Raw genomic sequence first — 15,915 nt, forward strand, 5'->3', positions numbered from 1 at the left:
AATATAAGAGTAATAATAATTTGTAGATCATCTACTTGTCAAAACAAATTGAAATCAAAATTGTATTACTGACCTTATTAAAAAAAAAGAAGTTTTTTTTCATGCAAAAACAAACAACAGAAACAACAATGATCAAATCGGTATCTAATTCTGAAAATTAAAGTTTGTATACAAATTACAATAATTGCCTCACAATTCTGTGAAGGTTTATTTCCTAATTACCCAAACACTAGAAGATTGGTAAGAAAAAAAAGGGACATATCCCCAACGATGAGACAATTTTCATGGCTGTTAGTTTTAGACTAATGAGTCTAAACTGTCTATCTGAGATGAATTGCTAAACATATTTAAGAAAGATACTTTTCGAGTTGAATAAATTCAAACTACAGAACATCATCTTGTATAGATTTCTACAGGAGGTTTTGACAGCAAAATGCTCCCATGAATTGCTTAGGTAAATGTTATATATATAAAAAATAAATACTACCAATACACTGGCTGTATATATGTGGTTTATATATCTTAATACTATACAGAAAAAAAAGTGGCATACACATCAGTTTTCTAGGTATGGTCACAGTGAAGTTCACATTTCAATTTCAAACAGAAATTTAAAAACTCACCACAGGGAAAAGGTGGTCGAGTTTGTGCTCTGCTAAGGACACTTTGCACACTGTAGTTCTTTCCTGGGGTTTGTTGTTGGGTATACATTGAATATATAGAACTGGCAGCAACTGTTTGGGGTTTTCGTAGTGGTGGAGGTGGTGGCTCCTTTGCTGGCTGAGGCGTGAAAGGTCGAACTGCCACAGCAGGTGGATTTTCTGCTTTTGCTGAAGAAGAATGCTCATGTGCAGGAGGTACGCAGATTTTCTGCTGCGTAACTTTTGGTTTATTTCCGGTAGATATTGGCTTCTGTGATGTTCCATCAGATTTCTGATCTGAAGCAAGAGGTTGAGGGGCTTGTCCGTAGTATGGCAAGTTAATTTGTTTGGGTTTGGAAGGTACAGGTGGTGGAACTTTTACATTTTTATTAGCAGCCTAAAAAAACAAAAAAAAAACTTTAAACATGTGGGCACATTATCAAAAAGGTTGTTCTTTGAATAATTTTAGTTCATTTTAAATTTTTAGGAAGTAAATGCAAGTTGACTAAAACAGTTTTTGAGAATTTGTATGTGTTGGATATTCTGTTCCTACCTGTGTGTCCCGCAGAAGATCTTCACTACTCTGGTTTTTCCGTAAAGTTCCAAAACTTGGAGGACCTGGTGCTGGTTCAACTGAATCAAACATAGAATAAGGCCTCATCTTCTTGTCTTTTTCTCTTACGTTGTTATCTGTGTCTGTAGCTAAAACAATGATCAGGAGTCAATATGAGCACCCACATATTGATATAATAAAAAGTTATAATCTCATCTAAATAGCCTTTCAGCTTGCTGCCTTCGTTAATTTAGAATGAGCAGATTCCTGGCAGACTTACCCTGCCCTGCAGTATCTCCATTTGCATCACTCCATTCAGACCCTGCCTGCTGCTGAGAATTTATGCTCTGGTTTGCAGTGCCTAGTGAATGCAAACATCAAAATGCACTTACAAAACAGTACACAGTTCGTTTCTCACACCATTTAAGCAAATAAACAGTTGAAAACTTTGCTCAGAGCTTGCAATCTACAGAAGATTGTATTGAAATGTTAGCTATGTAAAAACATAAATTATGCTTACCTGATAATTTCATTTTCTTCTGAAGGGAAGAGTCCACAGCTGCATTCATTACTTTTGGGAATTCAGAACCTGGCCACCAGGAGGCAAAGACACCCCAGCCAAAGGCTTAAATACCTCCCACTTCCCTCATCCCCCAGTCACTCTGCCAAGGGAACAAGGAACAGTAGGAGAAATATCAGGGTGAAAAAAGGTGCCAGAAGAACAAAAAAAATTACAGCCGCCTCACAGACACGGCGGGAGCTGTGGACTCTTCCCTTCAGAAGAAAATTAAATTATCATCAGGTAAGCATAATTTATGTTTTTCTTCTTAAAAAGGGAAGAGTCCACAGCTGCATTCATTACTTTTGGGAAAACAATACCCAAGCTAAAGGACACTGAATGCAAATAAAGGGTGGGAATAAAATGAGGCCCCTTCGAAAGGCACCACAGTCTGAATTACTCAACACCCAAAACAATTGAAATACGACACAGAAGAAAAACCCGAGCCCAGGTAACTGCACATCAGTTACACCACCAGCAAAGCCGAACTAGAGACACTCAGAAGATTCCCGGCCAAAGATAAAGACTGCATCTGCCCCCCCAAAAAGGAACCAGAGATAAAAGCAAAGGAACTTTTTCCACTCAACACCTAGATAGCAACCCATGGTTGTCTTACAAAGGCAACGCCCCGGGAAACAAACTCCCTAGAACACAAGGACCAAAAAAATAAGGATCCATACACAGGGAACATGTCCCAAAAGGACTCGAGGAACCCCTCACGTCCCTAATCCCATACCATACCATAAGGTACTCCAGGAAATTCATGAGTTTCCAAATGTCCAAAAACATATCTAGATCTGGAGGCTAGATAGGCAGGAACAGCAGAAACAGGATAAATATCCCGGCAGCAAGAACAAAGTTGTCCAAGAGAAACTCAAACTACCTTAACAGGAACTCTCAAAGACTAGCCTCCAAAGGAAGGCTGACCCTATTGCTAACTCAAACCTCCTAAAGACGCTTCAAAGCTTGATAGCCTGCCGAAAAACAATTAGTTGTAACTGGATACACCATCACAGAGCAAATCGCTGTAGATGGTCCTAACAGCACCTCTCCAAGGGTGACCAGCCCACCGAATAACGACTCCAAAGAGAGGCCACTCCCGGCATCAGACGTAAGTAGAAAGGAGGAGGACATCCAAAGTCCACCTTCAAAAGGAGAGGACCGACAGCAGAAAACTGTCAACACTGCATAGAGTAACCGATCCCCAACCTTCCCTCCAGAAAAATGGTCCCAGACCAAGGGCTGGACAAAAAGACCGAAGACAATAGTGTCAGACTACGGGAAGGAAAGGATCAACGAGGAACAAAGTCCCCCGTGAGACCACTGCTACAAATGGCATGCTACTGTGAGTCAGGATAAATATTGTGCTTGAGTATGAGACCCCCTACACACTGTCGTGGGCAAAAAAAAAAAAAGAGCACACTTCCCAAGGGAAGAAGACCCCCCTTCAGCATCCATATATCGGATACACGTAGTAAAAGAACCCCACGGGAGCAAACCCACAGTCTCCTGCTGCAGGAACGGAGGCCAGACACTACATCACAGCTCCCGTTCCAGGAAACTGAAACGCAGGAAGGGTAGAAAACCCCTGTCAGGCAGGACCAAGGATCCCCAGCCCCTAAAAAAAGGGGCCCGTGGGACCACAAAACATCAAGTGCGAACCGAACCATCCACACCTATCCATGGTAGAGACATGGACCAAGGCCAGGGTACTCCACAATAAACGATCAAAAAATCCAAGTTCCGAGAAAACCCTAGACTTCAAGGAGGAGCGCACTTCTAAAGTCCGTAGACTTGGCGATCTAGAAATAGCCTCAAACCCAAGAGTCATGAAGGACTCCTGAATGGTCTGAGAATCAGCACCCAGTGCAAATTGATTGCAAGAAATCTCGTAGGCAAGCAGCAACACATGATACACACACGGGCAGGGTAATATCAATACTCGAAGGCAAATGATAACCCAGGGCCCTGCTCGCCATCTCAGAGAAATAACGTAAGGCACCGCCCACGAAACCCCAAATGGAGTATCGATGAAAAAATGACAACTGCCTGACCCTCGAAGGGCGGCTGTCTGTACCCAATCCCGACACCTCTACTGACAAGCCCCCAGGCTAGCGTAACATCGAGGACACAATACACCTAAACGTCGAAGACCATAGCCCGACCAAGGGTATTCAAATGGAATACACAACAGAGATTGAAGGAGCTCTTATTCAAGGAAAACTACCTTGAGCAGGCAAACGCCGGAGTCGTAGCTCCCACAGAAGGCAGGGAAACCCTGCGCTCTCAGAGTAATATAACTCGGAATAGAGGAAGACAAACAAGCCCGCACACCCGACCAGATGATCCCCCCCTAAAGAGAGGGGAAGAATGATACTCTGCCACCACAAGAAGAGCGCAATAGGCTAGAGAGTCAGCATCCGGAAGGACCTCAAATGTTAATCACGCGGTAAACCAGACCAAACATGTCACACACATCTCCCAACTTCCAAAAAATGGAAATAATAGTTCTGATCCCCGGGTACCTGAAGAACTTTGAAGTTGTCTGCAAGAAGCAGATATATAGCCCAGACGAGTAGCCCGAACCGACTAACCCCAGATTGGCACACCCAACCTTCCGTCCGTAGAAGTTGCATATAAAACACAGGCCTTATACTTTGAAGGATCCGAGCCCAGAGTCCATAGAATAGGCCAAGAGGCATTCTCAGCACCACAAAGGTGACATGAACCCTGGTAACAGCTGAAAAAACACCTGACCGTTACCAGCCTGGTATAAAGGACACTCTGGAACTGTTCAAGGTCCCAGAAAATTTCGTCCCGAAGGATCAATAAATGAACTAGAAAACAAAATTCTAATATTCAACAAGTGCGCAACTCCCGAGGGATTGCCAACGCGACCCTTAGTCGCAAGTATCGGTTCCAGAGAAGAACATTCTTAAAAAAAAAAAAAAATCTAACAGACCTGAGCTTAAGGAAAAAACTAATTAAACACATCCATCCGGATCACAAATAAAAAGAAGGCAGCACCCATCGGGTGAATGAGAACAACCATAGGACCAGCCCCATAGGAGGCCCCATTCACCCAAGTTTAGAAATGGAACCGAAAAACTTAAACATAAAATAAAGACGATAAGGAGATTGCTTCATCTCCCAACTTCATATTAATTTTCCCATCCAGTTTCTAAGGCCTCAGATCCCTCTGTCCACTAGGACTAGGATCCTCTAGCATTGCCAAAACAAGAACCCAAAGGCGAGCTAGCCTATAACGGAAAGCAAAATCATCCCTCGCCGGATCTACTGGAGACCTCGGCTCCGAGATTGGGGCCGCTGAAGTCACAGGGGCCAACGTTTCCCCAAAAGGCCAAACTGAATCGGGCGATCCCACGCTCGATGGGCCTAGGTTAACGGACAATATCAAAGAAATATTTCACATGGGAGATATAAATGAGACAGCGCCATAGAAATGGCCATGCGGAACCGTGCCGTAACCTCTGGCGGAAACAAGCCACTCTCCAGGGAAAGAGTGAAGGCCATAGAGACACCTGCGTGCATAGCCGGGAAAGGGTCTTGGGCACGCGCCTCACAGGTCATGGAAACCTCTGAGGCGGATGGCTCAACGCACTCTAAGCTCCCAGATTCCGGAGAAGAGAGTACTCTAGAACGGCACCCCGGAACATAACTGATGGGCATTGAATATCCGGGCCATTTCATATTCATTACAAGACACATCCTCAGTATCGGAAGCATCCGTGTCGCGTATATCAGAATCCTCCATAATCTTGGAATTACAAGAATACAAAACTAACTGACACACTTTGACACCCCCAATGGCTGGGGCACTCACCACCTCCTGTGAACCAGACAACCCACAAGCTAGACTCTCTCGGTCGCACACAGTCAGCATACGGAAGTGAAAAACCAACGTAACCGCACCCGTCACGAGGTGCACCGTGCCAGTCAAAAAAGGGCACGCAATCAGAGATTGCATCATTAAAAGAAGGCAGTTATGTTCCGTAAAAAGCTGTGACCCTAAGTATAGCTACACATTGCAAATAGAATCACATAACAAACATTATTAAAGACCCCCCTGTTCATTAACCCCCCTCAGGAGATATTAACCCATGATTCCTCATTTAAGATAAAAGGAGTCCCACTGGGACCCTACCTTGTTTCTTTAACAATACATCTCATATTGAAATAAAATGAAATGATGTTACTGGAATCGACGCGTGGAACAGGAACATAGCCCTTCAAGTGTGACAGTAGCCTGATAGTAGCCTCGCTTCTGACATGGACTTGAATGGAGAAATGTACGCAGTGAAACTCGTCCACGTTGATTACCAAGGAGCTGTTAATATGAGTCTGGATGGGTTCGCAGGAAGACACTCCCTGCATCTCCGGACTTTAACTTTCATCCATGCTCTCACTGAGAGGATGACAGGACTACTTAAAAACTCCAGTCCCATTGCAAAGCGTACTACCCTCAATAAGAGACTATCACTAACTTCAGACACTTCTCTGCCAACCTCCTGTGGCGAAAGGCAAAGAATGACTGGGGGATGAGGGAAGTGGGGGAGGTATTTAAGTCTTTGGCTGGGGTGTCTTTGCCTCCCTCCTGATAGCCAGGTTCTGAATTCCCAAAAGTAATGAATGCAGATGTGGACTCTTCCCTTTTAAGAAGAAAATAATGCAGTCATCTAGTTGTATTTATTGTGAAATATGGCAATTTATTGTAATGGGGAAGACTTCTCTAGAATGATAGGGGTCCATGAAGTATTTAAAGTGATTGTTAAGGTTAACAAATTTAAGCCCAGTATTAATTAATTTAATTTTTTTTTTTTTTTAATACCATTTCGTTAAAATAAATTTAAATTTTTTTTTTATTTTATTATAGTTTTACAAGAGATACACAAAACAAACAATCAGTAGCTAAATGTAAGATGTGAGCCAAGAGTTAGTGTGTGACTTAAAGTGATGGTAAATCCTACACCAGTGGAACATGAAGTATAAAATAGCGTTCTATCGTGGGCTGCCTGAGGCGTTCAGTGCGGCGAATGCTTCAAACAAATAAAGGAGCTTTCAGCATAAAGTATTTTATACTTCATGACTGAAAGTCCCCTTTATTTGTTCCAATGGTAAATCCTAGCGATTCACAAATGCTAGGATTAACCATCACTTTAAACAAGTTCAGATAGTGTCCTTTTGCTATAGCCCTGCAAAAGGAGGGATTCTTTTATGATTCAGACAGAACATATTTTAAACAACTTTTGAATTTACTTATATTATCAATTTTAGTTCATTCTCTTGGTATCCTCAATTAAAAATGCTGCAAATTGCATAGCCCAGCTGCATACTGCAGGGATTGCATAGAGCAGTGCAAAACATTTACAGTTAGCCCTAACTGAGCACAAAGGAGATAAAGAACAGAAATGAGAGGTAAGATTACTACATAATGATGCAAGAGCTGTGTGTAGGAAACATCAGAACGAGAGGTTCTTTGATGACTTTCTGGCCTTCAAGAAATGCAAAATATCTCATAATAAAAAGAAAAATTGTCAGAAAAGTGAATACAACAAAAAACAATGTAATGGAGACACATTGGGTATTAGAAATATTTTGCAAACCCGTCAAAGGCTGATAATTCTTATGCAGATACATAGTCATACTATATTTCAGTCACAAATGTGTATTGGTAAACTAGGATGGGCAACAAATCTCAGGAATACATAGATTTAGGTTGGAAATAATATTATTTATACTAAAATATTAATTACCAGGTGGAGCCTTCCCCTGAGAAGTCTTCATGTTAGGCAGTGTTTGCGACTTCAATGGTATGTCAGGTAGCTGTGTGGAGGTTATCCCATCTGGAAATGCTGGTTTAACAAGCAGCTCAGGCCGGGAAGGGAGACGCGGCATTGTGGCGGATTGGATATAAGGACCAACAGCTGCCACTCTACTTGGGGTGCTCGCTACCTGCTGAGGTAGATTCCCATCAGATGTAATCTAAATTAAAGAGAGGTTGCAAGCTATTCAACAGAAAAAAACTAAGAAGTGAGCATGCCAAAAAAAAACAAAAAAAAACAGTCTTTTTATGGTAGACAGTCTGAAAAATGCATAAATTCAGTTTACACAGGTATGGGAATATTTAAGAGACTAAATAGGCACAGACACATGCTATGGACTTAAGGAATACTTCTTATGTAAGCAGCTATAAAATAGAGGATTTAACCTCAATTCATAAATACTTACTGGTACATTCTCCTTCTGCTGCAGTGCGGCCTTCTTTTTCCATAAACGATCTCGCAGCTCATTAACACGTTTATCCATTGCTGCCACTTCAGAGTTGCGTTTGTTTAGACTCTCCCTCTGCTGCATAAGCTTGGCATTCTGTTCTTGGTTCAGTTTGTTCCTCAACTGAATAAGATCAGAATAAAAAAGGGTACAACATTTTAAAAGAAAGGGCTACGAAAGACAAACTAGGCATGTTACGCATGCTAAACTACAACAGCAGTGTTTTCTCAGTGCTCCCGCAACACCAATTTCCAGAACAAAACACATTAATGAAAAAAGTCTATACACTTTAGGAAATGTCAAAAAGTGTTCCCAGGATAAAAACCATTAAAAAAAAAAAAAAAAAAAAAAACTATCAAGATAACTAAATGTGGGTAATAATTTATAGGAACTGTGATAAAATGTTGGTTCTCAGATGATCGTTTGCAAGAAAGAATTATATGCCTTTTATAAAAACTATACAAAGTCTATACAATTTGCTGCAAACTTTATTAACAATCTGCAAATGAAGTGTACAGCAACAGGTTATAGCACATTTAATATTTTAGTTAAGACAGAATAGATCCAATGATATGTTTCTTTTCTTGAGAAGAGGTGATTAATAAACAAGGATAAGCAAAGTCTGAAATCAATTTTTATTTCTAATAAAAAATTTAACCTGTAGTCAGAGCTTTATAAAGTGAAATGAGTAATTTATAATCAAATTGCCTGTCTGTCTGTCCATGGAGGAAAATGACCCATATTCATTTGGAGAACAGAAAATAGGTTTTCAGTTTACCTGCAGCTCTTTATAGAGCCGATCAAGCTCAGCCACGGCTGACTGGTTGTCATGGTATCCTTCAATTCGGCCATTCTTCAGCATTTCCAGCTGTCGACTGAGCTCCTCCACTTTGGATACAGCAACTACAAGTTCTTTTTGCTTTTGCTGAAACAAGTTATTCATCTGTTCAATTTCCTCCACTGACAAAAAAATGGACAAGAAAAAGAGGAATAAAAAAAGTAAAATGTCATTCCTTTAGTAGGTAAACAAAATTATAATACTATTTTCATATCTTGCAGAGACCCATAATTAATCTAGTTATAAGTGTGATATCAATAAACAAAGCACCACCCAACCTTTAAGTAATGGCCAGTTGTGGTTGGCATAGAAATTATTGTATAAAACAAGGTTAAATAAAAGAGCATCTATAGTAGCACATTAAAGAGGCAATAAAGTAAAAAATTAAACCTTCATGATTCAGATACAGCATGTAATAAAAAAGAAATTCCATTATCAAATTGTACAAAAATTTTTAATATCCACGTGTTCAGGAGGCACCAGCTCCTATTAAGTCTGTTTAAGAGTTTACAATGTATTCATCTATTAGACTGATTCCCTGATGGCTGTCACATGATACCAGTGCAGGAAAATTGATAGAAATTTTCAAAGGTGTCATAAAAAAAAAAAATCTACTGCTCATTTCAAATTCAAAGTAAGTTCTATTTGGATTGTATGTTTTATGCATTTGGTAACTGTGCAATTCTACTGTATTTAATGGACCTTTTAGTATTTCTAAAGCAAATTTAGGCAAAAATACCATTAATCCCTTCAAAAGTGATGTGGGGGTCCCATAAAAAAAAAAAAACTTAAAAAAACTCTGCCTGGGACTGAAAAATGACGGCAAATAAATATGATGTACCTGATTCAAACACTATGTTTGTGGTAGAAAGGCAGTAGGCTTTTGGACAGATCTGTTTTTTTCTGAACACAAATTATTTGCTCTGTGCTGTGATTACAGGATTTCTAGTCAGATTGGTATTTAGCCATGGGTCATTACAGTTAAAGATAACTAATTCCACAGTATAGGGAATCTCAAGCAGTAACCATGTTCGTGGAAGGACACAGATTTTTCCAACAAACTCTGTCACCAACATCTAACAATTCAAATTTTCAAAAACTAATTCAAGAAATTCCAGTTTATGTTTTTTTAACTTCTATTAGGAAAAATAATTGCAGCTTGTAAATAAAAAGGTACTAAATTAAAGTTACTTAGATATTAAGTAGATACACTGCTCTGAATTTAGTACCATTTAGTAATATGCATATTTAAAGGGATATGAAACCCCAAATATTTGTTTTGTGATTCAGACAGATCATACAAAAAAAACCACGAAATTTATACTTGCCTGATAAATGTATTTATTTCTTGACACGATGAGTCCACAGATCATCCAATTACTATTGGGAATATCACTCCTGCCCAGCAGGAGACGGCAAAGAGCACCCAGCAAAGCTGTTAAATATCACCTCCCTTCCCTCCAACCCCAGTCATTCAACCGAAGCAAAGGAGAGAAAGGAAGCAACAAGGTACAGAGGTGTCTGAGGTTTAAAGCATGACAAAAGCCTGTCTTAAACAGGGCGGGTCGTGGACTCATCGTGTCAAGAAATAAATAAATCAGATAAGCAAAATTTTTGTTTTCTTTCTAATGACACGATGAGTCCACGGATCATCTAACTACTATTGGGAATCAATACCCAAGCTAGGACACACAGATGATACGGGAGGGACAAGACATGGAAGCTAAACCGAAGGAACCACTGCTTGAAGAACCTTTCTCCCAAAAAAAAGCCTCAGCCGAAGCAAAAGTATCAAATTAATAGAATTTTAGAAAGTGTAAAGAGAGGAGCAAGTTGCAGTCTTGCACATAAGCTTCATTTTCGAATGCCCAGGAAGAGAAAACAGCCCTCGTAGAATGAGCCGTAACTCTCTTAGGAGGCTGCTGTTCAGCAGTTTCATAGGCCAAGCGAATGATACTCTTCAGCAACAAAGAAAGAGAAGAAGCCGTAGCTTTCTGCCCCTTACGTTTTCCAGAGAAAACCACAAACAGAGCAGAAGACTGACGAAAAAAATAGAATTTCAATGCACGCACCACGTCCAGATTGTGCAGCAGACGTTCCTTCTGAGAAGAAAGGTAGGACACGAGAAAGGAACAACTATCTCCTGATTAATGTTCCGATCTGAAATCACTTTAGGGAGAAACCCTAACTTAGTACGCAAAACTACCTTATCCAAATGAATATTAATATAAGGAGCCTCATACTGTAATGCCGAGAGCTCTAAAACTCTACAAGCTGATAAAATAGCAACCAGAACAAAACTTTTCAAGATAATTTAATATCTAAAGAATGCATAGGCTCAAACTGAGCCTGTTGAAGAACTATTAAGAACTAGATAAAGATTCCAAGGAGGAGGAGTAACCGGTTTAAACACAGGCCTAATTTTGACCAAGGCCTGACATAACGATTGCACGTCTAGTACATTCGCCAGACGTTTATGTAACAAAATAGACAAGGCAGATATTTGACCCCCAAGAGTCTCTGGATTCACACCAATGCAGATATTTACGCCATATCTTATGGTAAATATTTCTAGTCACAGGCTTACGAGCCTGAATCATGGTCTCAATGACCGACTCTGAAAATCCATGCTTAGATAAAATCACCGCCGGAGCAATAAGAATCACAGACGCCCTCTGTTGTTTGATTCGGGCAATAACCCGAGGAAGGAGAGCGAACGGAGATAAAACGGTATGCTAGACTGAAATTCCAAAGAACTGCCAGAACATCTATCAGTACCGCCTGAGGATCCCTGGACCTTGACACATACCTTGGCATTCTGACGATATGCCATAATATCTAGACCCGGCTGTCCCCATTTGGGAATCAAATTGGAAAATACTTCCGGATGAAGTTCCCATTCTCCGGGAGAAAAGTCTGTCTGCTCAGAAAATCTGCTTCCCAATTGTCCACTCCTGGAATGTGGATCACAGATAGACAGCAGTTGTGGGTCTCTATCCACTGAAAAATCTTGGACACTTCTGACATGGCCAAATAACTCTGAGATCCTTCCTGATGATTGATGTAAGCCACTGAGGAAATGTTGTCCGATAGAAATCTGATAAAGCAAGCTGAAGCTAACTGAGGCCAGGCCAGAAGAGTATTGAAGAATGCTCTCAGCTCTAGAATGTTTATGGGAAGAACAGACTCCTCCCGAGTCCATGTCCCCTGAGTCCTTAGAAGGTCCCAGACTGCTCCCCAACCTAGTAGGCTGGCATCCATTTTCACAATCACCCAGGAGGGTCAGCTAAAAACAGATTCCCTGGGAGATATGATCCTGAGACAACCACCAAGGAAGAGAAACTCTTGTCATCTGACCCAGATGAATTCGCGGAGATAGATACGAATAATGATGTCCGTAGTGGCTACCATCAGACTGATTACCTCCATACATTGAGCCACTGATGGCTGAAGAGAGGATTGAAGTGTCAGACAAGCATCGAAAATTTTCAATTCTCTGACCTCTGTCAGAAATATCTTCATCAATATGGAATCTATTATGGTTCCCCAGAAGACCACTCTTGTAGATGGAATTAAGGAACTCTTTTCCAGACTCCCCTTCCAACCGTGAGAACGCAGGAAGGTAAGAGCATCTCCGTGTGGGAGTTTACTAGATGAAAAGACTGCGTCTGAACCAGAATGTCGTCCAGATAAGGCGCCACTGCAATACCCTGTAACCGGAGCACTGCCAACAGAGATCCCAGAACCTTTGAAAAATTCTGGGAGCTGTAGCAAGACCTAAAGGAAGAGCCACAAATTGGAAGCGTTTGTGGAGAAAAATAAATCTCAGAAACTTGTGATGATCCCTGTGGATGGGAACATGAAGGTACGCATCCTTTAATCTACTGTTGTCATAAATTGACCCTCTTGAACTAAAGGAAGAATGGAACGAATAGTTCCCATTTTAACGGACGGTACTCTGAGAAATTAGTTTAGACTCTTGAGATCCAAGATTGGTCTGAAGGTTCCCTCTTTCTTGGGAACCACAAACAGATTGGAGTAAAATCCCAGACCCTGCTCTTGAACTGGAACAGGCACTATCACCCCCATTTTGGATAGATCCCGAACACAAAGTAAGAACGCCTCTCTTTAGCTGGTCGACAGATAATGTTGAGAGAAGAAATCTGCCCCTGGGGGGAAAGGTCTTGAATTCTAGTTTATATCCCTGGGACACCATGTCTATCGCCCAAGGGTCCTGAACATCTCGAACCCATGCCTGAGCGAAAAAGGAAAGTCTGCCCCCCACAAGATCCGGTCCCGGAGGGGGGGCAGACCCTTCATGCTGAATTTAGATCATTAGCTGGCTTCTTGGATTGCTTTCCCTTATTCCAAGATTGAATGGGTCTCCAGGAAGGCTTGGACTGTTCCTGTTTTGTAGAGGGAGAGGAAGGTTTACTCTTGAAGTTTCGAAAAGAACGAAAATTACTCTGACGTCCCTCCTGCTTATTTCTCTTATCCTGAGGGAGGAAACGTCCTTTTCCTCCTATATCATCAGAAATAATCTCAGCCAACGCTGACTGATCCAAACAAAGTCTTAACCTTGTAAGGAATAGCCAAAAGCTTAAGACACATCTGCAGACCAAGATTGCAACCACAAGGCTCTGCGAGCCAGAATGGCAATCCATTTGCTTATCCATAGGATCTTTAAAAGAACAGCTATCCTCTATGGAAATTGTAGTTCTCTTTAGCTAAAGTGGAAATTGCCCCTTCCGCCTTGTCGATCATTTGCCAAGACTCCTTAATAGAGTCATCAATGGGAAACATCTTAAAAATAGAAGGAGAAAAAGGAATACTTGGCTTCTATCATTCCTTAACAATAAATTCTGTAGCCCGATCTGATACGGGAAAACATACCAGCATGGAAGGTACATCATAATACCTGTTAAGTTTACTAGACTTATTAGGGTTGACAACGACAGTTGAGTCAGAGTCGAACAGAGTAGAAAAAACCTCCTTGAGTAGTAAACGGAGGTGCTCTAGCTTAAATCTTAAGGATACAACTTCAGCATCAGAGGAAGGAATTACACTGTCAGAATCTGAGATCTCACCCTCAGATGCTACCGAAGAATCCTCCCCATCAGATCTATGAGAGGGAATATTCGAAATAGCCACAAATGAGTCAAGACACCTTACGCACTGATTATTTAGACTTCCTCTTGCGCTTTCCCTGTAGAATGGGAAAGACAACACATCAGAAAACTGCAGAAGACATGAGGGGAACAATGTCTTGCAAAGAGACCCCAGGCGGAGCTTGAGAGGAAGCACAGGCACTGTATTAATGGGTAATAACATTTGGGACACCTGCGGAGAAATATGCGGCATTTTTTGAACATTGTCAGAAGACTCCTAGAGAGCATCCGTCTCAGACAATATTGGCTCAAAAAGTCTATCCTTAAAATTTAATGTTCTCTCAACACATGAGGAACAGAAAGGAATTGGTGGTTTAATGTTAGCATTCAAACATAAAAAAGACATCTGTAATCTATAACAGAGTTATGATTCATCTTAAAATTATTCAAACTTTAATAAAATTTTATTTACTGTAGACAAAAACGTTACTGTTTCTTTAAATTTTAAAAAGAAACTGCTTTATTTTTGAAGCAATGCAAAATCGAAATTGATCTATTTATCATGTAATACTATAACGTTTCCTAAAACAGCCTCTACACCTCAGCTTTAGCTCTGCTGAGGTGCCTATGCTTATACAGGAAATGTGTATTTAAAAAACGGCCTCCGTGTGAGTAAACAATCAGAGCTGCTACAAATGATACCATAAACGATCGTTTGTACGTTATGAACAAAAAATTGCAAGCTGCAATGAATCTCTCCTCCTATACAGGAAGTGAGAGAATAATAAATGTGTAACAGCTAAAATTACTGCCACACAAGCCCCGCCCATCGTGGGCTTGTCAAATAACGTCTGTCCGACATTTAAAGTGAATCTTCGTTATAAAATAACGTAAATATCACAAACATTGAGCAAAGTTCTCCTCCAGTCCCCAGTGCCTGCAAACACTGCCTTACATAATCCCCTTAACACTAGGAGAAATGTAATAAACATCCCCCTGCAGAGAAATAATAAAGTGCCATAATTTTTTCCTTAATACTGCTTAAGAAAATAAAATTAGCACTTACCTAAATAAAATATGCCTTGCAGCAAGGCAGCTCACTAGGTTTGAGAGGTCCTTTCCCTCACATGGACATGTGGAAGAATAATAATAAGGGCAGCAATTTTATTTAAATATGAGGGAGGCACAGTGAGAATTATGTCCCACGAGTTCCCTTTGCTTAAAAGCCACCAATGCTCTACTGAAGAGAGTGAAATGGACTACAGCTACACCCTGGAGTAAAAACAGCACATACTAGTACTGCAAATAAAATTAAAAAAAATCTTGATAGAAGAATCCTTTCAGACACCTAACTTTACCACTTCCTTACTCGAACATAGGCAAAGAGAATGACTGGGGTTGGAGGGAAGGGAGGTGATATTTAACAGCTTTGATGGGTGCTTTTTACCGCGTCCTGCTGGGCAGGAGTGATAGTCCCAATAGTAATTAGATGATCCGTGGACTAATTGTGTCATTAGAAAGAAATAATAAAAAAAATAATAATAATAATAATTCCAATTTACTTCATTCTCATGGTATTCTTTGTTGAAGATAGCTGTAGGAGCACTAAATGAAAGCAAATAGTGCTGCTATCTACTGCTCTTGCAAATGGACAACATTCTTGCAAAGCAGCTGCCATAGTTCTCCAGACACGTGCACACTCCTGAGCTTACATCCCTGCTTTTCAAGATACACCAAGAGAACAAAACAAATATGATAATAGAAGTAAATTAGAAAGTTGTTTTAAAATGTATGTTCTATCTTTATCATGAAAGAAAAAAAATTGGTTTTCATGTCCCTTTAACAACGAAATACCAAATAAGTTTGTGGTGAACAGACAACAGTTATATAAATAAGGGTCTAATAACTGGGGTGTGTTTGTTATA

At 40.5% G+C, this 15,915-nt stretch overlaps 1 protein-coding gene across 2 annotated transcripts in view; it reads right to left on the reverse strand.

Moving 5' to 3' along the window:
* The window catches only part of TP53BP2 (tumor protein p53 binding protein 2), a 174,031-nt gene that overhangs the window by 22,117 nt on the left and 135,999 nt on the right, over window positions 1-15,915 (reverse strand). Inside the window, exons 7-12 of one of the 2 annotated variants that reach the window (XM_053712592.1) lie at window positions 8,823-9,004; window positions 8,003-8,167; window positions 7,528-7,756; window positions 1,475-1,555; window positions 1,195-1,343; window positions 624-1,038 (exon numbers count right to left, since the gene is read on the reverse strand). In XM_053712592.1, coding sequence (XP_053568567.1) covers window positions 624-1,038; window positions 1,195-1,343; window positions 1,475-1,555; window positions 7,528-7,756; window positions 8,003-8,167; window positions 8,823-9,004 — 1,221 coding nt within the window. The remainder of the gene's footprint in view (window positions 1-623; window positions 1,039-1,194; window positions 1,344-1,474; window positions 1,556-7,527; window positions 7,757-8,002; window positions 8,168-8,822; window positions 9,005-15,915) is intronic. The other variant, XM_053712593.1, reaches the window with a different exon arrangement.

This window comes from Bombina bombina, chromosome 4 (assembly GCF_027579735.1).
Source record: "Bombina bombina isolate aBomBom1 chromosome 4, aBomBom1.pri, whole genome shotgun sequence".
Lineage (NCBI taxonomy): Eukaryota > Metazoa > Chordata > Amphibia > Anura > Bombinatoridae > Bombina > Bombina bombina.